General features: G+C 33.8%; 2 protein-coding genes across 17 annotated transcripts in view; one reads left to right on the top strand and one right to left on the bottom strand.

The window, feature by feature from the left end:
• LOC105672654 (zinc finger protein 541) overlaps positions 1–17,567 on the top strand; it is a 403,799-nt gene extending 386,232 nt beyond the window's left edge. For 14 of the 15 annotated variants that reach the window (XM_067354494.1, XM_067354493.1, XM_012367730.2 and 11 more), the window contains one exon: positions 259–17,567. In XM_067354494.1, coding sequence (XP_067210595.1) covers positions 259–541 — 283 coding nt within the window. In that variant the 3' untranslated portion in view covers positions 542–17,567. The remainder of the gene's footprint in view (positions 1–258) is intronic. The other variant, XM_067354507.1, reaches the window with a different exon arrangement.
• On the bottom strand, positions 17,368–25,707 carry LOC105672661 (aminopeptidase N-like). 2 transcript variants are annotated; one of them, XM_067354514.1, is made up of 13 exons: positions 25,483–25,707; positions 24,665–24,859; positions 23,813–24,324; positions 22,018–22,461; positions 21,566–21,755; positions 20,893–21,073; positions 20,561–20,636; positions 20,117–20,487; positions 19,395–19,675; positions 18,980–19,146; positions 18,522–18,842; positions 18,359–18,428; positions 17,368–18,151 (listed from the first exon to the last, which is right to left on the bottom strand). In XM_067354514.1, exons 3-13 carry the CDS (start codon positions 24,301–24,303, stop codon positions 18,020–18,022), a joined length of 2,724 nt encoding a protein of 907 aa, XP_067210615.1. In that variant the 5' UTR covers positions 24,304–24,324; positions 24,665–24,859; positions 25,483–25,707; the 3' UTR covers positions 17,368–18,019. The 2 variants fall into 2 exon arrangements, with proteins under 2 accessions (XP_067210615.1, XP_012223166.1); XM_012367743.2 differs by lacking the exon at positions 24,665–24,859.
• Between the last annotated feature and the right edge of the window lie 45 nt (positions 25,708–25,752).

Here is a 25,752-nt window from a genome sequence, read left to right as displayed (position 1 = left end):
CTATACTGAGTGTCTAAATTAAAACACGATTCGACGCTTGAAATGTTTTTGAATGTCTGCAAACATCGAAGTTCGATAGTTTCCGTGTACATTCACATTACTTTTCACGAGATATTGATATAAATCGTATATAAATCTTACAAACCGGGCATTGCGTTTACACATTGTAACTCTCGCAACGCTAGACTGTTTCGCCCAGTTTGATTTCCCAACGAATGCGACAGTCCACTTTACATCCCAATTACACTTTTCTTTCAGAGTTTTCAACAAAGTGAAAAGCAGAAGTGCGCACATGAAATCTCACAGGCCAATACCCTTACCCGATTCAACGGGTCAGGAATCTAAGCGACCCGCACAACAGCCATCGAAAGTGCAACAGCTGCAGCAACCAACACCGCCGCAGTCGAACCAGCAGCAACAACAGCCGGACAATGCTACGCCGCAGACTCAAGACCACCAACAGCAACTGCCCGCGAGTATCAGCGACAACAGCACCCAGAATACAACACATCTATGCCACAATCCGACAAGGCCTCCATAGGACGAGATCCAAATCGTTAAACTTAAGTTACCTTAACGAAGGCTGTAACGGTAGGGAAGTAGTATGATCGCGCACTGTGCAGGTAGGTTCTTACCGATCGTAAGAGTGACCGCGACCGTCGCCCAAATCGCTACAAATAACACTGCGGGAATATCTTTTTACGTGAACGAGACCTTTGCTCACGAAGGAGTAGGTTGCGCGAACAAACTTCCAAGATAGATAGTTCCGAAAACGCGAATACCTCTTCGAACTATGCGCGAACCAGTGCAAGAGAGCGCGACTGGTAAGTTCGCCCGGCCAAACGGACTAAACTAAACTTATGAGACTCGTACGAGATATATATTATAGTCGGCTGTTCAGAAAAAAAAGACAACATCTATCGTTAAGGAAACAATGGAGTAGTAGTTTAACTATGCAATCATATTTCGAGCTCTGTTCAACAAGGAGACAGGGTACTGATCGTAAACATCTTCCGTAACATGGAAGACGAGATGCCGGCATCAGTGTAAGAAAACCGTCATTGTCGCTAAAAGGTGAAGCGAACTTTGCGTTGTTTTTTTTTTGGAAGACGAGATGTAATCACGATCGTTCAACATGGCCTAGAAAAATCAAATACACAACTTAATATGTGAATATGCGGAAACGTACTTTCGCCACAATGAGTGCTGACAAAACTGATGGAGATTGACGTGCACCTACAATAAGCGCTCTAATGATTAAACGCGATTTCGGTGTACTTATTTATTTTGCACGCGAAATGTTCCCAGATTGTGCCACAAGACATTACTGTTACCTGTTGCCCTTTCGCAATTTTTTAAAAATGTTTTAGGTTGTTTCTTTCTTCAATTCGTTACAACCGGGATCAGCTTATTCGAGCCGTATTTTTTTGTTAGTGAAGAACTTTTATGCGTACACTCGAGTGTTTTTGTGTGCGCATTGTCTGTTCTGTTTCCCTGGTAGTGTCTAGTTTGCAGCTAAATTTGCGATAAAACGTTTGTCTCATAATATACAAAATTCTAACAAGGCAGATTGCCATTGAGAAAGGTCTAAAAGGATCAAAATGTTCGGCGGTGTATTTAATACATTGATAACTGCAATTTAGACTCTTACCAGCTCTTTATGATCGGTTGAATCTGAGAGCCTACATTTCGATGTATACTTTAGTTTACAAATTTTGTAGTGGTCGTTAAAAATGATGCGACATTATTAGTTTTTTCTGGATAAAAATTGCGTTTAATGTTAATGTTAGTTTAATTTGAATAAACACTTGATAAAATAATAGGATAAATTGCGGTTCGCATACACAGATCCCGGAGTGTAATGTATGACTTGTTGCACGTTCGCTCTAGTTACATTTAGTTTAAATATTAGCGTATCCAAAACTTGATGAGAATAAGTGGGTCTTATCATGCGTACGTAGATTTGTTGAAACTCCTTAATTTCTTTACCTCTGTTACTTAGTAGATTAATAGTACATAATTGAATAAAAAAATTTTAATATATACGATATAAATATAAATATATATATAAATATATATATATATATATATATAAATATAAATATGTATAAACACAAATATTGATGTAATTGAAAAGAAACTCGTTAGCTTAGGCAAATAATTCTCTAGGAAGGACATTGTTCAAGTTTCACTTCAGTGGCGTTTCCCGCGTCGCCGAAACTCAATGTAAAATAACAATTATATACATATACGCCAATACATACATACATACGCGCACCCAAAACAGACACAGAATAGAGAACATTTATTGAATAATATTTCAACTTCGATGATCATTAAAATAGCTATATGTACATAAGATGTGTACATGTCTGTACATATAACGTCAGTGTCTGTATGTACAATTAAAATGAACTCTATGCAAAGTAAGTAGGCTAGGTTTTAGGTTGTTTTAGGAGGGATCTATACATATATATAAAGAAAAGTATATATACTTGGCTTCATTTTCTACCTTACTAGAGACTACGTGGCGAGGCTCTTGTAAAAACAATGGAAGATACGTACTTTGATAATGACTGGTCGCACATTTCCACAATCCACTACGGATTTTTATTTCCCGTTCAAAAATTCTTATAATGATGTTCCTATATGTAAGGTGCCTTACGCAATCAAAAAAAATTTATTTTTTATTTAGTATGATAATAATACGTATAATTCTCTACTCCCTCGTTAATATTGTATTTTTTTACTAATTTTTTTCACTAAAAAACAAAAAAAATAACTCTAAACATCGAAAATTGTATAATACTATTTTTTTTTATTTTCGAAAAAAATGTTTAATATACGTTCTGATCAAGATTACACGGTTTACATCTTCCGTTTTTCGGCTACGCTTGCCTATTTAAATTCTAGTTTCTGTTTAGTTTTTCATATATTTATATATATATAGGAACATCTCTCTCACAATCATTCAGAACAAAAGCAGTGTGCATTTTATTAAGATAAGTGTAAATGTACTAAATTTTATAAAGATTAAAACTATATTTATACCAAGTTTCATTTATATTGAAACTCTAAATTGTTATTCAAGAGAGTTGCCAATCGTAGATGCTCTAATTCTACCTTAAAATATTGTTATTGTTAACACTCTTCTTCTTATTAACTTTTACTATTGAACGAATCGCAGCGTACACTTTAACTTTTTAAACTTTTCTCAAGTGACTGAGGACGCTATAAAAAAATCTGCCAATTCTTCACAAATTCGTAAGAACGGCTTTAAAATCTTCCATTTATTTCAATCAGAAAAGCTATGGTAGTAAACGAATGTCTAATTGTCAGCAATGGAAAGCACTTTCCCTTATGACACATTGGACATTCAAAAATCTATACTTTAATCTCTATTCTATCTTTATGTGTGTGTGTCTCATTAATCTTCTTCCCGATTTACAAAAATGTAATGCAAACTAAACATCAAATATTCCGGCCACAACATCTGCATTATCGATTTATTTACAGATATGAAACTAATATATGAGGGAGTATTACCAGGGGTACTAATTTTTACATGGCATTGAAGAGCTAGTAATTTGCCATCCTTGCTAAATTTCGCGACCTATAATAATTATATACGATATTAGATAACAATAATTTTCATCGGTATATGTTAATGCAATTAATAGAAACCTAATTCGCGATTATAGCCGTATACACGTAAAGTTATTAAATTAAAATTTGTATCTACTGTAATTCTTCTCGTTTGTGATATCGTAAAATTATATTTGTAGGGGGGTATATTATTATATAAATGCGATAATTTTTTAAAAGCTCATGGAAATACTCCTTTATAGAACCATATTAAAATAAATAATCCTCTGTAACGGCTGAGTAATAGCCTCCAGTACAGGAATTAAAGTGTAGTATTAGAGATCTATATACTATAACGTAAGATTTTAGAATTTGGAATCTTAAAGTTAGTTCATTTAAGGAGTAAAATTGTTATGAATTCCGACCACTGGGAGAAAAAGAGTAGGAGAGAAAGGCTCGGTGCGTAGGTCGAATACAACAAAATTAGCAGACATATCATTTAAGACAATACACTTGTTACAGAAACTAAGTTTCTACTAATATAATTATTATTATATGTAATCTAACTCTTAATCAGATTTAGAGCTTCAAGGAACGTCGTAGGTAGTAATAAATGAAACGAAGAGATGATACTTATTGGCTGATCAAATCCAGAAGATATCGGATAATTGTAACAATAAATTATTTTTATAGCCCGATTATGCCCATATTTTTTATTTATTAAAATGAATTCAAATCTACACGCTGTTTTTAATTGCATCACACAAATTTCATGTGAACGAAAACTGAAGCTAATCTACGTTTGAATATGCGTTTTTTATTTTATTTTTATGCCAAGACAAACTGTATACTCTGGATTTAGAACAGTAGCAATACGAGATGCATACGGTACTGGAGGCTACTTACTCAGAATGTGGGAAAGGCACGAAACGAAGCAATGAAACGAAGATATGCATGAATTGTACAAACGAGTCCCTCCACGTCACAGAAAAAAAATGATATATCTATATGAAGAATATATATATAACAAAATGATAACTATGTGATGTATTTAAATGGTATGTGGTATATGGTATTACATATTTGTACATAGGCGGACCCGTGCCATCAACTAGTGAGTTGTACCGATATTGTACTGCCATAAATCAAGTAGCGATAACATCGAGTGAATGGATCTGAACTAATCATCGACAAATTTGTATATGATAAAATTTTCATTTCCGCGCTCTCGTACGTGTATGTGATTAGACGATTAACTTGAAGTTACCAATTAACACTTAACTTAATGGCTGTGCAAATGGAGCATTTTGCACTCATTGACAATTATTAAACAATTGTGTTGTTTCATAATTTACATTCTATTGTATGAACAGTTCATACCATATCGAAAATTGTCTGTTCTGTTGTTGTTATATTACTCCTGTTTAAGTTAACGTCACGTCACGTTTAGACTTGTGTTGACGTCACACAAATGTTTTAATTCGTTAAAATATTTATTTACATTTATCTTCGAAATCCTATAACAAGCTGACAAAAGACATTAATCGTGATTAATAATTTCGTGCTTGTTTTTATCATAGGCGACTCCCTTTATTATATTATTGTACTAACACTCTATCGATACTATTAATAATTAAAAAGGATACTGACATCCCGCATTCGCAGTTGCAGGTCAAATTGCAAATTTACACATATAAAATAATTGAGATTACTATTGGAGGGAAGAAAGCGCATAATGATCAGGCATATAATCGTACAAAATGTAAACCGGACATCTTTTCTCGGCAACGAATATTTAAGGACGTATCATCGTTTTTTAGAAACAAATGGTTGCAGGGTTAGTGATGTTTTGATATATTAAGTTAATTTCATTATTATCGATAATTTATTCATTATTTGAGATAATTACAGTTATATAGTAACTATATTATTACTTGTACTCTCGCGTTTAAGTAAATTTCGCGCAGTATTTCCTACAGAATGTTCAATGCACGCCATGGCTCGTACGTTGACGAGGCTCTTGATAATCATTAAATGATTTCGTACTGGTGACGTTTTAATAAGTTGTGGAAATATATATTGGTACAACTCGATGAAGAAAGTGTAGCGTGGTTATACACCTGAGGAATGTGCTCAAAATATTGTATTAAAGAGAAAAAAAGTCTACTAAATGATCATCAACGTTTATGCAAAATTACTCTTAATAAGTGAAGAAAGCGTTATTACGGATTATTGATATCGTAATCTATCGTCCTCTTACCTATTACCTACTTTAATGTCTATCTCTATACGCCAGCATGGTTCTTTATACTCTTCTATTTGATGTTATACTATTCTCTATTAACTTTTACTACGAAACGTATTGTTAATAGTGTTTTTAATGTACTAGAACATGGTCAGCTGTAGGGGAGCCACGCACACGTCACATCGAGATTTATACGAGAACAAACATCATGATTAAAAAAAAAAAAAAATGGCATGCGTAGCGCGAGTTCTGACAATTACAACTGCGTAAACATGCGACTTTGTATTTCCATGTATTAAACATTTAATATCTTTCATATATTTTCCGTATCTCATGTTAATATACGTACGTAAACGTTAATCTTTCACGTACTCCCTAAAATATGTGTCTTAGACTTATTTCCATTGTTAGATTCAAAAGTATAATTTACTATTTAGATTGTGTCATAGCTTAGTTCGTATGGGAATTAAAGTACAGAATGAGTAGACGTCATTCAAAGTGAAAAAAAAAATGTACACATTACGCTCCCTTCGCTCGTATAAATTATTGCAATAATTCTGATAGAATGAAAGAGAAGCACGTGCTCTCAGTAGCAATATAATCAAGCGACGCGTTTGTACTATCGTTGTTTTCTCATCTTCCTCTGCTCAACTAGATATTATCTATAAATATACCTATACATTTAGAGGATTCACGTTATCTTAGCTACTTGATGAACTTAATCACTTAATCAGATTCTTGTCTTTGCTCAAAAGAGACGCGGCCTCGGACGAAGCCAAACACAATTATCTCTCGTATCCGGACTGTGTAATAAAATCGCTCAAAAGTCGGTGCCATAAGCAATATGGACAATATATTATTAAATGTGTTATAAGTACGCGTGGGCTAACTACAGCTGGCCGGCTAAGTTCTGCTTTGAAAAGCTCGATAAAGAAACGCTCTGCGGTTGTCTTCCACGAGTGATCGCGAGAATTCTCGAGATCTTTTTTTTATTTAATTGACTATGATTTTTCTGATGTAAAATTACGTTAATTTTATTTAAATACTTTAGTCTAGCGTATGTCTGTCTTTAATTTGGACTGATTTCAATTGTACTGCGATTCACAAAATTTCATCTTATCATCTTATCTAACTCTCATTCTCTGAGAGGACTTTTTTCGCAAATAATCTCGCAATTGGCTCTTGGCAGGAAGCTGCAATGCGTTGTTTACATATTTAAGCACAGTTCAGTCAATTTCAAGTGCGATGTGGTATCGAGTTGCCGACGAAAGCCTAATTTAATCTGGAGCCTATCAAAGTGATATCACCGAACGAAAACAGATCCGTCGACGAAGAGGAGAAGAAACCCCAAAGGAGGCCTCCAGAACCCCACTGAAGAGAAGCAACTCCGCCACATTAGTCTTCGACGACGAAGGAACAGCACAAAACGACGCGATAAATTATCTGCGAATGCGAGGACTCCGAGAATTCTCTGTTGCGTAAATCCACGCCGGCGGATACGAAATTTTTGGTGAAATCGCGTGGAGAGCTTATATAGGAGTGTCCACTAATTCGGCAATCTGTACAATCTACGACTAGTCAATCTATCAATCTGATCTTCATCGATTTAGTGACTCATAATTCTCTTACACGCCGTCAAGCTTCAATAAACATTGATTTTTTCGAAGTAAATGCTACTTCGACGAGCGAAACCATTTCGATGGAACGCGAAGGTTCATCGATCTGCAATTAGAGCAAAAGTTTCACGTAGCGCTCATTTGTCGAAAATAATTGCGGAACGTAGAATTTTCGATTCCTCTTTGTGCAGGTAAAAAAACCGCGTTCACCGAATTCATAGTCTGGCGAAACGTAGCGTCGAGGCGAGTTGCGAGAACAGCGAATAAACGAACTCGAGTTATCGGGATTAAGTCCGATCGTAGGAGCTAATTGCAAACCGAACGGCTTAGCCAGATCAACGAGCGTCTGCGCATCAGTATTACGTTGGAGCGATACTTATATACATTAAACTAGCGATTACATTGCGCATTACATATATATACATACCATTTTATTTAATATATACATATATATATTGAATATATGGAGAGGCGATATTATACACATACACGGATATTTGACTCAGATGGTAGCGTACGTGCATATATGTATCGCTGCGTACGTATGTATACGTACGCTCATATATATTTATATATATATACAAAACTGAGTATATGGTGTACAGAGAGTCAGAGGGGCCCGTGCGGTCCGTACTTGCTACGTTAAATGTCGATGTTGTTCGTTAAAAAAGAAAAAAAAAATGAAAACGAGAAATCCCACGCTTCTTTTGAATCGTGAGTGGCGGGACTTCGGTACACAGATCAACGACGCACAGTCACAATCACACATATAAAAAGAAATAAAAAGAAGGGAAACCGGCGATGGGTTTAAAGGCTCGCGATTCAGTTTTCGAGAGAGAGAGAGAGAGAGAGAGGGGGAGAGAAAGGAAAAGAAACGAAATAAAACAAAAATGATCGTGAAACACGCGAAACCTCGAGAAGCATCACCGATTTGCGCCACAGTCGTTGTCGACGCACAGCGTAATCAAAGAGGAAAAACGGGAGAACACAGAGAATCAAAAAGAATGCTAAAACTTTCTGCGTAGATCAACGGTACATGTTAACGTGGAAGACGTATATGTAAACTTTCGGCCGATCGGATCGTTACAGGTCGGCCTGTCCAGCAGTTTGCATTAGAAGAGCAAAAAAAGAGAGCGTATAAAAACAAAAAGGGAATACCGAAAATCCTGCCTCACGACAACACGAGAGCATTAAGTGTACTATTAAAAACTACTACAATGATAGAAGAGCCAAAAACGAGCGAACGCGCGCGCGCGCGTACGTGTTTGCCTGTGTGTGAAGCGAGAACGAAAGAGAGACAGGGCGAGAGGAGTTTTAATACCGAGATGTAATTGAATAATCTAACCGTCGTTTATAAATGAATATATATATTAAGACAAATACTGAATATATATAAAGTAAATATATATTATATATATTATTACTGCATTGCATAGATAGTATATATATTATATGTACGACGACATACATATATATATGACTATTTTCTTCTATGAATATTGCGTATGTGAGATGAGTGCTATTTTCATCGTACGTCGGAAGGCGCACCGCGATTCGCGACAAAGCGCGAGATGTCATGATAATTATTCATACAGAAATCCTACACGAGGCTAGCTGAAAGTCTTTCTAGCTCTCTTCTTGTAAGAATAAATTTTTTTTTTAACACAATAGAAAAGTGGAATATTTTGAGATAATTTTGATCAATATTTTAATAGAGAATTAGAGAAGACTTGTAGAAGTTTCTTATAGATTTTCACTATGCAGCATTCTGTACTTTAATCAACTACAATACACTTCGACACATGCTCTCTCAAAAGATTTCATTGTTGCTTTACGTGTTATCTTTCTAAAATTTGGATCGATAGCGAATTCTATATCAAAATATCGCGGCTATCGCTCTTCCATTGATAATTCAATCTCGCGTCGTCCGTCGCGGCGCGTCTTGCGCCAGCTATCTCAACACCGAGCTATACCAAAAAGCAAATTAATAACAAAAAAAAAGACATGTATGATGTGTAAGCCAAGTGCCTTGTGTTCTGGTAACTAATCGTTGACTTTTAACTACGATATTAGGGGAAACGAGAACGAGAGTGAGAAAGAGAGATGAAAAGGCGAAGAATGAAGAACTTGTCAATATCAGCTTACGTAGCTGTAAGCGTATTTTTCGGTGGAAAAGGGATTACCTTTTTTTTTTTAACTAATCAATGAAAACGAAAAAGAAAATCAAACGGTAGACATTCATCTATTTCAACAAATACACTGCGTTGCAAATTCAGCGAATCAGATGAACGGAATCACACGAATCACACTTCACGACTTTTAATATAAATATTATATTTTATAAAATGTGTAAATTAAATAATTGCATTGCAATCAACTTATTCATAACATAAAATTCATCACATATCTTAATTTTTCAAAAAACAGACATAGCTTAAGTTGTATCACAAATTTGTTATCCTGCATTTATGAGTATCTATGGTTCTAGTTCATTCTTGTTGACTATCATCGAATATAAGCAACTGATATGCTAATATTGTGCCAAAGCAAACTAGCGATAGCCAACGCGCGTACCTGGTTCCGCAATTCTAACTTTAAAAATCACATGTTCGATTTTACTAACTTTTCTGCGCTTTCTCCCACTGCCTATATACAATTCTCCTACTTTTAGATTAATTATTTCGATGTTTTTGCAACGCATTGACGATGTTAAAACCATTGAAATTAAATTTCCACCTCCACTTGCATAAAACCCGGCAATATGTAATTCCAAAAAATCCGATTTTTCTCCCATCTTATTTTAGTTACAAAATTACAAAGGAAAACATTTAAATTCATACAATCTAGGAGGGGCACCTGGAGTCTCATTCAGCTTTCATTATTTCAGTGATATTAATTATGCAATATTTAATAATAATATTAATCAGAGAAGATATTTATGGCATTAACAATTCGCTTGATAAATAATAGAGCAAGAGAACATTACTTCTTATTCTGAAAATTATAATTTTTTCTCACAAAGAAATCAATTAGATCTCTAAGCACTAAGAGTGTATTAAAGAAATGATCGTGTATAAATTTTCCCATCAAAGATTCATCCGTAAAAAAAATAACAGAAGCTGAGTGAGAATATCTAGCAATGTGTCGCCGGGATGTAATGCGAATTCGACGCAGCGGGACGAGTAAGGACTACCCATTATCCTAACAACGGTTGTTAGTAGAAATACTTCTGCGTAGCGCAGCCGGGGCCCCCGTACGGGGTCTTTTTCATTCGAAGTGGGCACTGTTTGGTGTTGTGATAAGAGGCAAAACTTTGATAGAGCAACAAAAAAGAAATAGTCGCGAGTGTTGCGTGCGTATGTGGGATGGAAATACTGACGATGAGCGAGAATGAGCGAGTGCGCGTTTCTTTCCAGCGATCCTACACTTAATGTATATCTCTCAACTGTAAAACGCTAGCTATGTCTACAAGGAATTGATGTAAATAGTAGGTTTCGGTAGATAGCAAAAGTGTCGTGGCCGAGGGAGCTCTGCATCCATGACGCACGAGGGAATCCGCCTCGCGATTATTCATTAACGAACGATAATTCGCAAGCGGTAATGTGCAGCCATCGTTTTGATAATTGCAAAACGAAATCGTTCATGTGAAACGATATACGTCTCGAATTAGAAAAAAAAAATTTACAAGATAAAAATGCAAGCTGAAGTATTTTTACAATGAATTGGGTTCCTATCAGGCACAGTGACGAGACAGTTGCGTTTAGAAATTCGTGCCAAAAATGAAGAAAGTTCGATACAAATATCGTTTTCAATGAACAATTATTTCTGAAGCGAGCAATCCGACGGGATTCTCGACGGAGTCGAAAAAATATCGCGCGGCATTCCACTTCATGGATGCACTGACGTGGATGAAAAAGACCCTAAGCAGACAATCCTCCGTTAGTTAGTCCTTTAAATGCGAATGTTGTGCCACTGACTGCGGGTGTGAATGCTTACGGAAAGTATTAATTTATAAGATGCAGACGTAGACGGCCCTGATCGTATTAGATTCCGTCATAATGATGTTTTTTCGTCTAGGTAGAGTATAATGTGAAACCTTTGTCGCGCGGGCGACGGTGGACACGAGCGTGGATACACTCGGTGCATTATGCTAAACGTATCGGTTCGCGAGGCCAAAACCGATGCAATTTTTCAATCTACAACTTGAAGCGTAATCACATTTTCAATTGCGGTGTGCGATTACTCTTCCGTCGCGCGAGAGATATACACACGTGGAATTAATTTCGTTAACATCTAATAATCCATTTCAATTGGCATGAATCCGCGCTGGTATCCACGTCAGCTCGTTTGTGTTGCTCTTGTCTTGTTAACGATTACTATATCCTACTACCTACTTCCTAAATGATCTCCTGTGCAATCGGTGCTGCAAAGATTCAGTTGTATGAGCGTTGATTGACATTCACGAAGAGACGCTTTATGTATATACACACACATATATATACATATAAATGTAACTTGCGCGATTATGTCGAGAAACACTGTTACAAGTCAGTTTTCGACAAGTCATTTCGAGGCAAGGCAGCGATTTACAGCAGTGTGAGAGCAATCTGTCGCGGAGACCTAACATAAGTGGCGCTAGTACTTCCGGTATAACTTATCGCTAATTATCGCAGCGAGTCTAATTTTATTGTATGTTAAATGTAACATCCCATAATTGTTGTTATCGTTATTATTGCGGTGGCTTCCGGACTTATCGCGACGAGTCTCAAACGTGCACCACTGCGAGCGAAGGTGCGACGATGATTTTTACCGTCGCCTCCGAATTCGCGCACACTTATATTTGCTCCCCTCGTATTTCGCAAAGATCCGGCGACAAGTAACGACGCGCTTGAGAAACCGAAGCGAAAACGACGATCAAGGGATGCGCTTTCTCTCACGAGAACTTAACGTCAGTATCCATCAACTACCGAACGATCAGACTTTTGTCAAACGGTGCATTATTGGTAACGCAAACTCCGTATCGAGCCACACATCACGAGCAAGTCGATGTCTCTCCGACCATCATGCTACACTTTCGCGTTAAGATATATTACGATTGAATCAGTAAATCGTGAAGAAGATCTACCTCCCTCGATCGTACCGATAAGATCGTTCTCGCACGAGAGCGAGGAAGACGCTCAACAATAATCACTGTGCCAAATTGTAATCAAATCACTCAATCAAAAATCTCGAGGCAGTGCGAGAATCGGGTCAAAGCCGCAGATGCTTAAAACAAAGGGATAGACAAACTGCGAGAATCAAAACTTACGCTGTTCATTAAAAAAGAACTGAGCGATTCGAGTGAAGAAGAAAGAGTTAATCTCAGTCTCCGTGAAAAACGAGAATGAAACGTCATCGCGTATGTTTGCTCGAACTTTTCCAACTTGAAAGTTTTCTTCGCGCTTTTGAGCCTTTTTTCCCCGCAGCAATATTACGCAATGATATATTTCAGAATCGAATAAACGGCGAGAGGAGGAAGGATGGCTCGTTCTTACTCGCTTCGCTTGTTTTTAACACCGGTTGCGTCAGAAACGCGTTCGTTTATCCGGCCCATCGAGCCGAGAGCCTTTCGCGGATTTTCCCCGCTCCTCAGCCACCGACCCTTTTTAAGATTTAAAATACTTCTTAAGCGAGAAGGAGAGTGGCGCCTCGTGGCCCGCAGCGGCGAACGTGTAGTATGCAATAATAACATGTATAAAGAGCATGGATTTTATATGTGTCGTACTCGTACATGACAAAAAAACTCACCCTCACCTCCCTCCCGATCCTTCTCACTTCCAGCATCGGTTAATCAAACGACTGCATTGCGAGCTGGTACTCGTCGTGGCACAGGGCTACTCTCGAGAGTCGCTCTCGTGATCTGTTGAAATTATTCTTGACAATCAATGCGAGAAACGTTCGAGGAGTTTCCTTTACAACGCGAATTTATTACGATTTTTCACAATTCTTTCCCAACGCAATTCTGTAAAAAATGCACTCGCTCTAATTATCTACAAATATATCTGCGTGTAAAGCGTTCTTCGCTAACATGATTAACGTTACTCTATTCTCGTTAATGAAACAAAATTACAATTATTGCATTCGATAACAGATTCTCGAAGTGGCTCCTCGAGGAGGAAACGCAAGGGCGAACTCTTTCCATCCGCGCATTTTCACGCGGTGTTAAGCGCTGTTAAGGATAATCAACGTGTGGATCTGTAATTGCACAGAAACGCAAGATTGACAATTGAAGCACCAAGTGAAAAAAGTAAACAAACTAAAACCCGCTTACGCGTGTCCGCGACGGCGGTGTCTCGCGAGGATTTTTCGTGTACCTTTAAGTAACTTATGAAATAGAAGCAGTATTAAGAAAGCGAAAACCAGAGGTTCCGCGTTTAACGCGAACCCGACAGCTGCCCGACTCCGACACTCTGATTTCTGTAATACGAAAACCACGACCATCTGACGGGTATTGAACGCGCGTATTTTAACGTTAAACGCGAACGTAACAAGCCATTAATCGTGACTGAGGCGTGTTGTTCGGCGCGATTGGGGTATTGAAGAGCGGCCAACGTCGCTGAAACATTAGTGATTTCGAAGGGGCGGCGGGGTGGTTTTACCGAAAAGGGATTAAGGGGTGGTTTCTGGAATTAGAGGGAGGAAATGTTGATCTGCGGTTAAAAAGCTAATTTTTAAAGCCAGTCATGAGGTGCTGTGCTCGAAGTTTGCGAACAAGGCCTGAATCCGAAGAGACTTATCCTTCGAATCGCATTCCCTCGCTGGGCTGGACGAGTATTTTCCTGAAGCAACTCCCCCTTGACTCTCTGGTTGTCACTCTTAAGCATCCCTCTTCCGCTGCGTAATTTGTACATAATTATCGATGTATATATTTATGATTGTCAAAGGTGTTTCGCCCATATTTTTATGTATGTCAAGAATGGGTCTCGCAAGTCTGTACAGATTCGGTCGGTGTGTCGCTGTCGTGCTCGGTGTCGTTTACTTTTATATCCTCGATTTCGCTTGACTTGGGTGCATGTGTATATATATATACATATACATATATACATATGTAAAGTTGTAAAGATATCCCCTCGCCATTATTCTATCCCATAAATAACATTATGAGCGTACGTCCAGCCCTGTAGCCGAGAGGAAAGCTCTTCCTTGAATATCGTTTAACCGTTGTACAATCCCTCCCGACGCATCTCTTTCCGTGCGTGTCGCTTCTTGAAGAAGAGAAAGAACGACACGGATGGGAAGATTGCTAAAAAGGAGCTAGAGAAAATCACGTTGTACGAGTGCATGTGAGAACGAGAGAGAGAGAGAGAGAGAGAGAGAGAGAGAGAGAAAGAGAGAGTAATGGAAGCGAGATGAAGGAAATGAGAAGGGAGGCGAGATACGAACGTCTGACATATCAAAGCGACACGATTCTTCTTGATAACCACATAGCAATATCTTTCCGCTCAATATAGTGAAGAAAAATTAAAAACGAAAAAAAAAATAAACATAAAAAAGAAGAAGAAAATCACGCAACAATCTTTTGGAGCGTTTTAATCGTAGGGGACTTTAGAAACTTCGTACCCCTCGTTAGGAGCTGTTAGACAAATTTAGATACGCTTAGCTTGTTGCCCGCGGCTGGAATAAGAACCGGGATGTGAGCGAGTCTTCTCGTGAATTTCGTTATCGATCGCACGATTCTTTGGAAACCCTTGCGATTGCGGATAAGGTTCTCGCTACGTTCGCGCTATCGGAATAATCATTGATGTCCTGCAAAAATCGTCGACAATCCGCGGTTTCGATACAACACTAAATGCACAATACTTGAAGAATCTTTTCGTCCCATTTGGAAATAATATCATCTTCTGAGAGTACAACCGTCACTAAAGAGCGATTTCTTTCAGGGTTGCATTTTGTTGATCATAAAAATGATAATCAAAACGAGAATCAAACAAAAGACACTTATATATTTCTTATTAATTTTACGAAATATTTTACACATTTATTGAATGCAATGTGTAAAATGATGCAAAACTTGTTAATGTGTCTTCTACAATACGAAAATATATCTAGAATTGGAAAAAGATATAAATTTTTTTTATAGAAAAACCATTTTAAATGCCATTGATAATATTTTATAATTTGCGTGCGTATTAATAATTATCTGTAAAGTACAGAAAATACAAAGGTAACCCTGGACTTAATCGTTAACAACGTTAACAAATAAGGAGGAAACTACAAAGGTGTCAAGAAAAGTGGCTGCGTATATTTTAACATTCCCGAGCATTCTTTGTTTTATACATGTGGCCACATTTGTGACACTTCCTTCGAAATGACATCAAAAACATGAGAAAAGAAAGAGAGAGAGAGAGAGAGAGAGAGAGAGAGAGGGAAAAATCCTCCATTATCTTTTATTATAACGCAACAATCAAAATGTACGAACTGTGAAAATAAATTTGCTGAATCAAAACGAAAACGCTTTCAGCATTCGAGATAGAACGAAAATAATTCATGGCAGATGAATTAAGATCGGAGAGCACAAACGATATATGTCAAGTAAAAACTCATTAACTCCGCTTTTATTTATTTCGATTTACTGTATTAGCATATTGTGTGTGTTTAACTCTCCATTTTGCCAGATAGTAATTATTCTTGTGTGCCTAATAATTATATTTTGTCTTGACAAGGTGTTTAATTTAATTCATCCGCTGTCGCTATATGAAAATCTTTTCATACGCTTGAAATACTGATCTGAAAAGAATTCACGAAAACAATCCTTCTCTTTAGATATCTGTAATCTTTATATAGACACGCGTATACACGCGGATAGATATACATAAGTTTTCATGTGTCACATGTTAAGAAGGCATCGCGAATACAGGCGTGGAAAACGCGGATGATGCGTCGTACATGCGTATCATCGGGTTCAGATATAAATCAAATGGAAAATGTTAAAAGGAATCGCCACAAGTGGCACGGCGAAACGCCTACCGGGACACAGGACGACGAGACATGTTCGCTAGATGCAAGGATACGTACTACAGTACAAGATAGACAAAATGTTTGTAAGATATCAAACTAGGTTCCGATGAATTTCCCCTTAAACTAGCAGTATGGCAAAGAGACAGTGTAAATGTATGAGAGATCTATCGCGCCCCTTTCCGTACCCACCCACTCGAGTCTCCGTGCTATCCTTTTTCTCCCTCTATACGACGAGTGTAAAAAATATCATGTAATTAACACACTGATAAATATATATATAGATATATACATATATATATATATATATATTTATTATATACACACACGCGTACGCGCACATGAGCGCGTATACGCGACGAGCGTGGCGTACATGCTCGCCGTATACGCGCGTTATGGCAAGATGATTGATTGTGAGTCATTTAAATAATTGTTATATGTATTTTCTATATATTACGATAAACTAATACAATGATATATATATATTGAGATGACATTACGGTACTATTAACTATTAAGTGTAGTTAATTTAGGGACTAAAAGCGGGGATATTATCCGCGCGCGCACCGTCACGCGCAAAGCCGACGTCTCGGCGAAAAGTTGGATCGCTCTAGAGTCCAACACTTTCTACAACACACTCTCCGCACATATTAAGACAGAAAGAAGGCAAAAGAATTGCGTGCGAGGCACGAAACAAGCGAGACACTCGAGACGGCACCCTCGCATCTTCTCCGACGAGATTCCTTTTTCTCGAAATATAAACGATGGAAAAATATGAGGCAAAGTAGAAAAAAAATGAAAAGAAAAATGAAAAAATGAAACGCGACGCAGTTACACGGCGTCGTCTCGGGTGTTCGCGTAGAAGGTTAACACTCGAAAGAAGAGAAAAGATACACACACACTGAGTGAAGAAACCATAATGCGGAATTTGCAACAAAAAAAAGATGTATTTTCTCACTCCCACTGCGCGAGGTGTATGTTCATCGCTACATCTTATTTGGAACGAAAACCTAAATATTATATTATTATATAAAATTATTGTATAATTGTAACGAAAATTGTTTTTCAAACGATATGGTATTTTTATTGTAGATATTATATAACAAATAAAATCATGATTCATTGTACTCAAGTGTCCTTATTTCACAGTGCTCATTAGTTTGCTATCGGCAACTTTTACTTTCTCTCTTTAATATCTCATATTATATTATCTATTATTTCGACCTATGTAAAATTTTGTAAAATTAACAATTTTTACTAGTTCTTTTTTCTTTAGTCAGTGTGTAATCATGATCTTATAGAATTTTTGACAGTACGTGTTAAATTTTAATTAAAATAATTAAAATTATACCAAATTCTGAATTATTATATGCAATAATTATGTTATATATTAATTCACATATAAAATAACTTGTAATTTTCGATCTCTTGATGCAAATTTATTGATAAAGTTTTATTATCAACAATGTTTTTAGCGGTTATAATTAAATTAATTATATTATACTAGATATGATACTCATAACATTCAGTCATTATTTTTTTCTGATTTGACTGATAGGCCAATCATTTTATTGTTAAATTAAACTTCGTGAAAAAGGCGAATTGTTTGAACATAGTTTTTGTGCTTTTCGATATTACGCAAGCGGTTTTTTATCTTCTGTTCAACATCAAACCTTAATTGTGTGGTATTTTCTGCCACAAATTTTTCAATCTAAAACAGATCATTTTAATTTATCGTTAATAAATCGTTTATTCTCGCATTATAAAAGTTTATTTGACGTGACATAATTTCTCATATTTAACATAATTGAAAGATAAAATATTACATATATATATATGTGACATATACAGAGACAAATAATCTATAAATAAGAATCTAATAAATAAAGATAATGTGTATGAATAAAATAAAACTTACCTTATTAAAACTTTCCTGAGAATACACATTATTGATAATGTGAATCAATAGCGCAACCTTATTAATTTCGCTACAAAAACAAAGCAGAGAAGAGATTTATAATTAATACATATAATAAAGTTTTATGATAATGTAAATAATATACATAGAAAACTGTAAGTACCTGGGTTTCACTACTTCAAAATTGTAAAATAGTAAATCAAGTATTTCATGCCTTTTAGCATGGCTCGCAAAAATAGAAAAAAACATTTTAATATGAGTTTGTCGATCGAGTTGTATATCTCCCCCATTCTGTCTTATTCGTACCAAGAATAGTATAACAAGAGCAGAATTATCAGAACAAACTAAAGATTCCAATGCTTCCCTTATAGAGTGTATTTTGTAGTCTTGTAATAGTGTTACCAACAGATTATTTGATGTGTCTATCTTCAATTTTGCACAATAGTGCATCCAAGGATCACCATAGATATAATTGTTCAGAAAGCTAGAATATTCAGAAAGAAATAGAAGAGTTTGCCATAAAAATTAAAATTAAAGTTTTTCATAAATAATTTATGAAACATTATGCAAGATTCAAAGAAAAATAATAACTACAAAAATCATGATTATAAAAAAAATTACTTATGTTCTTGAAGATTTTGGATATGTTCTTCGCACATCAGATTATTCAAAATGCATGTCCATTTTAGAGCTTCTCTCCATAAACATTGAGTTAGATCGTCTTTCTTCGGATCTTTTTTGTTTGTTATATTCAAAAGAAGTGAGTCTAATATTAATACAAGTCTATCCTAAAAATTGTTAAATAATACAACTGTTTTATTAGCTTATTATTATTTATAAGAGACATGTGCAAATAAGCATATTAATTAAAATTATTTATTTCAAATAAATATAAATTCTGTATTTATTATCAGTAACGTTATACCAAAATTAAAAAATAGACATAAACGGCATTATTGCATTAGAACCATTAACGTCGATGTTTTATACGCAACGATTTAAGTTGTAACATTTTTTATTGACGAAATCTGTTTACCTTAATAGCATCAATTTCTAAATCTGAATATGGAAAAATTTTCGACATATATTCCATAGCTTTGAACATAGGATACCATGCTATGTAACTTGTTTCTTGGTGTAGATAATGCGTTAAATTCCAAAATATCGAAGAATTGAGTTGTTGTGTTATCATAAAATGAAATGCATCATCGATCAGTTTAGCCCGATTTAGAATATGAATGTCCGTATAAACATGTGAGTGCAAATAATTTATGATATCTCGCCAAATATCATAATCATAATTAACCCGATAATATCCTGTCGTACAATAAATAAATTATATTAATCATTAGATTTTATTCTTTTTTAAAGTTTACAAAAGAGGTGTATCAAAAATAACTTGTAATGCAAAGAGAATTATAAATTGCAAATTAAAACTAACTGCAACAATAAGACCATATTACGTAAGAAACTTAATATTAAATTATTAAATTAAATAATTCTAAAGAGAATAACGAGCTACTAAAATATTTTTATATATAAACTTATGTTAATTTTGATTGCACAAATAATAAATTAAATTATATGCAAATATTTGCCTCAACTTTGATGGTAATAATACAGAATTCTTAATAACATGTTTTACAAAATAGTAATATGTTTATATGAAATATAAGGCATTTTGATTTTTTTATAAATAAAAATATGTATAAATAAAATAAGCATAAAAATGTAATAAATAAATTATTCAATATTTACCAGTTTGTTGTAAGTTGATTATTATCCAATCTGTGTCGATCATATATATTTCAACCGGTTCATTTTTAAGCCATATGATATCTTGAAAAGAAGTTTTAGTAAAATTGAGCTCTCTCTTCGTAGTGTATGTGATAGGTATCCAGAAATTCGGTAAACCCGATTGGCTAAATATAAAACTTATAGGTTTTGCTATAGATACTAATACACCATTTCTTTTATCATTTCGTTTTACAGTAAGCACAGGGTAATGCCATAGCCTCACCCAACCATTCATTATATCTTTTATATCAAGATCGAATTTGTTGTATTTCAAACGTATGACAAGAGTTAAAATATTCCAGAAGTGATCGGGCGTTATCGGGATGTTTCCACTAAAATTGCAAAAATCAACATATTATTATTAATAATAATAATAAATAATTATATTATTATATTGTTACTTACTACGTACGTAGATCGATACCATTTCGGAATGCCATATCACTAATTATATGCTGCAGCATGCGCAAGATACAGACACCTACGATTTTTACATTATATTACATGATTAAATATTCATAATAAATTCATAAAAACGTTTACAAATTCATAAACTTAGCTGATTATATTGTAAATAGAACAATTAAATTTTAATAATATTTTTTCTCATTATAATGTAACGCAATTAACATATTATTAATTTTTAAAAATTTTTAAACAATTATATTATTTCTATACATTTTTTCATAATATTCAAGAATTTATAAACAATTGATTAATTGCTTATCCAGGCTTACCTCTGTAATAAGGTAAAGAGAAATGTGATTTAATGTCAAAAGGACTTTTGCTTTCATAAGAAAGTACATTGAAAGAGATAGAATCTTCATAATAATTATTATAGTGAAGATCATCTAAATGAAAAGACTCATATTGAATTTGTTCTATGAACAGGTACTTAATTTGATTATCTTCGAAAATCTAAAGTCGAAAAAATTCATGTATCAAATAAACATTTAATCAAAGACTTACATATTAGTAATAATACCATTGACTTTTAGTTTAAATACTAAAACACTTTTAATACAAAAATTTTGCTACATTTTATTATTATTATATATATATATATATATATATAAAAATGTAGAAAATTATTTCTAAAACAATATGCAATGTAACTATTAACAATTAAATGTTATTTAAATTATATTAAAAGCAGATAAAATTTTTTGCAAATTTTGTATATTCCATCTTAAAATCTTTTTCAATTTAAAATTCCATTTTTTTAAATAAGTTAATTCTTTTTTAAAATATTATAATAGTGTAAAAATTAAATTACTTAATAATTTTTTTAATAAAAAAATTTATTAATCTTAGCTTTTTGATTATAATAAATAAAAAAAAATTTATTCTTGCTTGTACATTATGCTTGCTAGTGTATTAAACGTTTTATTAATTGTTATGTGAAATTACCTTAGTTTCATTGATTGCATCCATTGCAAAGACTGTAGCAAGACTGTCAGTAAACCAAGCATGAGACCACGAGGATGGTATAATCGTATTATTGAACCATTGTTTTAATGTTAAACGTGCTATCAAATCCGCCACTTTTATTTTATGAGCAATCGAATCTAATTTTTCATCACAGACAACAGCTGTTTCTCTAAATTGTTAATTAATAATGCGATCATGATTTAATAAACTTTAATAAAATTTCATGAATTTTAATAACAAAATGAGACTTTTCTTAAATAATTTAATAAAAGATAAACTGATTCATAAACTAACATATAAAAATGCATCTTTAATTTTTAAAATTATGTATGCTAAAATAATTTTGTCTTGTATACTAAAAAAATTTATATAAATTTTTTTTTATAATCTTTATAATCTAATTTCTTTTTTAATTTATACAATGTTATTACCTATAAAAAATGAGTTCCCAATTTGATAAGCCGTCGTCTGGAAAATTTGGGATTAGAACATAGTTCACCTTGATTAATAATTTCCTTTGAAGAATAAAATAGTCTGTAATTTTTGTAATAACGTTCCATGCAAATGTTACATCATTTTTTACGTCATCTCTGCAGTACATGCTAATGATATTATTACTAAAATGACGAGGAAAATTGATCATTGCAAACGCCATAAGATGAGTGGGTAGTTTCAAAGGAGAGTTGAAATATGTCCAGCGTAATTTTTCATTAGTCGCATTGTATTGAATTTGTGATAAAAAATTGTTTGATAAAATTGTATATTTGGAATGATGCAATAGCAAGATCTCGAAGGTAGTTGTAAAATGTGGCTCATCCCAACATGGAAATATTCGTCGAGCTTCAATCGGCTGAAAATGTGTTGCGAGCAACCACCTATCATTTTTTAACGACATGTTAGATAACAATAAATTGTAAAAAATTGTAAAAAATTTGTAGTTTTTTATTTGTTCTACGTAGAAGTACTTCTTCAAGGTTTTAAGATTATGTTAAATTTTTGGAAGGACATCTACTTGAAACAAATCATACTGACAATAATGTCGATTTATTTTAGTGTTACTTAGTTTTCGTAGTATTCGTATATATTCTATTTACGAAGAAAAATTTTATGCAATTAATTTTTATAATGTAAAGGAGGATGTTAAAAATAGGTCGATTTTGGCCCATGGTGTGGAACTAAAACTACAAATGATTTCTTATAGATTTTATACCGTAGAATCACGTGGTAAAGTCCGTTTTTCTCTAGACAGCGGGAAAAGTACGGAAAAATTGAAAAAAAGACGAAATATTTAAACACAATACGGCTACCAATGTTCAGTTTTTCATCCATTTTTGAAAATGATTTGTCATCCGATTCAGATGATAATGAAGTTACTGAGTCTGACTGAATGTCTACATGTGATATTATTACTTTTAATCGGCTCTTTTCAGAGCCAAATGATGTGCAAAAACCGCTCAGGCAACCTCCCCGTGATGCACATTGAGTAACGCTAATGCCGACGGTGTCATTAGCGAGAAACATTTTATTAAAATACCATGAAACATTTGATTAAAAAATCAAATATCAGAACACACATACACACACACACCCACAAGAAAAAAGCTTGGACACACTTGTGTTCACTCAAGTACATCCATAAGTACATGTGTTTTTATACGGGAAATTGTATTTTTCGTGATCTTTTTATAAATTTTTCCGTACTTTCCCCGCTGTCTAGAGGAAATCGGACTTTACCACGTGATTCTACGGTGTAAAATCTATAAGAAATCATTTGTAGTTTTGGTTCCACACCATGGGCCAAAATCGACCTATTTTTAACATCCTCCTTTATATAATGTAATCTAAAGTTTACAATATACTACAAAAATAAAAATAGATATAATTTATAAAGAATAATAATAAATGCTTTACCAGATAGACATTAAATGAAAGCATATAATGATATAATTGTACCAGCAAACAATAATAATTATTTTTAATTTAAATTAAATGCTACTATTATGTTGTCATATTGATGAACTTTATTTGGTGACATATATTATGCATAATTGTGACATTTATTGCGCATAACTGCAACATTTAATTGTGATTATAACATGTCGACAAAATTAATATCCAGTGCGAACGTATCTTTGAATAAATATGCTACAATTTTTATATGGCAATTATATATCAAAGATGCGTCTAAATGTCTATCTGTTTCGTATGATTTTAATATTTACTCACTCTTTTTCTCCTTGTTTGTTTATGTAAGAAGTTGTAAAGAATCCTTCATTATCACTTACAGTAGTTTCATATTTTATATTTAAAGTGTAATAACCCTGTGATACTTTGTCTTGTAAGTATAAAACATAAATGTTTGTATGATAATTATATATGAATGAGCTGCAATTATACTTATATTCTTTTGTTATATTATTCTCTTTATATGTATGAATCAATTGCATTGTTGTTACGTGTATTTTATATTTTAGCCAATGCAAACCGATATATTGTGTTGTACGGTTAATGTGAATGGAAGCATTGAAATCTCCAATAAAAGAAACAACATTTAAATCCTTTTCCACAAAACGTATCATTAGCTTATAGTGCATTGGTGTTATATAATCTGGTAAAAGATAATTTTCGGAAATATTTATGCCAAGTTGTCCATCTTTACCGGTAGAAAGTATTATCATGGCAATAAATAAACCACACTTTAATAAAAATTTTGCCATATCAATTTTTGTTTGAAATATCTGTAGGAATATAGATCTATTTAGAAAAAAACTTGATCCTTTTTTATTAGATATTGATATGCATTATATATTATTCAGTTGTTCTAAATTAAATTATAATAACATTTACATATAGCTTTTTGTCGAGATTTATGTTATTTTGATGTAATGATAAATTTATTAAATTTTTTATAATTATATTATTAGAGACAGAACTCTCTTAATATAAAAATAATATTAACTAACAGAATATGTTATCAGAATATATCACAGATAGAATATATTACACATACACATAATACAATTACATGCTCATGTCTAATTTATAATGTAAATTGATCAAAAATAAAATCATACGCACAATTAGTGATGCTAAATGGTATCAAAGTAACGAGGCTCTACATACGGACTTAAACCTCCAAACAATTGCGGAAATTATTAAGGAACTTGCAATATCACATGAAGAAAGATTACACCAGATACTAATGTAGAGGCTATACGATTACTAGACATGGAACAGGACCTGAGACGGCTCAAGCGAAAGAGACCACAAGACCTGACAATGTAGACAGTACAATGTCAATTAATAGATATATATTAATTGAGGCTTAAATAATGATTTAAGCTTCAACACATGTCTCTGATAGCATATGTTAGTCGTATTACTCATTTGAACAGTAGTTTAAGATTGTAATAACCACTAGCGGATCCTGATGTCGATAATAGGGGGGGTTTTGACCTGCTTTAATGCATTTTTTACCAAAATTCTTGAAACGGATCCAGCAAAATTGATTTTTTTTAACTTGGAAGGGAAGGAGGGTTAACCCCTCCCTCTCCCCCCCCAGGATCTGCCAGTGGTAATAACCATACATTTTTATCTGAAAATGTCTTTAAAAAAAAATAAAATAAAATAAAATAATGTAAATTGTATGTAATAACTTTAAATACAACTAAGCTTCTTGTTTAATTCTAAATTTCTAAAATAAAAATGCATAGTTGTATATAAAAAAAGAGATACTCACTCTCCAATAATAATTTAAAAGATCTTTTAGTCTTTTCTTTTTATATTAAAAGAAATAAAATTGTGATCTATATATTTCTTTCAAGAAAACTGTATTTTACTATATCAAAGAGACACATGCATGTCTATTCTTTTATTGTAGATATTAAAATTATTACCTATTAGATACAATTATTTGTACAATATAGCTTCTTAGTACGGTTAACGCTATTGCCACAAATTATCAATGTTGAAAATATATGTAATTTACTACTTCGAGATGTCACCGATAACTAATAACGATATGAGTGACGAATACAGTTGCCATTTCAAGCTCCGAGCATACGGATACATCGAAAAACCACGGACGTGTGTTGTGCGGAACGCTTGGCACAGCAAAGTTCTACGTTCTATGAATTTGTTTTTCTCGTAACTCACTACACTGACAT

Source organism: Linepithema humile, chromosome 4 (assembly GCF_040581485.1).
Source record: "Linepithema humile isolate Giens D197 chromosome 4, Lhum_UNIL_v1.0, whole genome shotgun sequence".
In the NCBI taxonomy this organism is placed as follows: Eukaryota; Metazoa; Arthropoda; class Insecta; order Hymenoptera; family Formicidae; genus Linepithema; species Linepithema humile.
The sequence above is the reverse complement of the archived record's forward strand: the minus strand, read 5'-3'. Positions and strand labels throughout refer to the sequence as shown.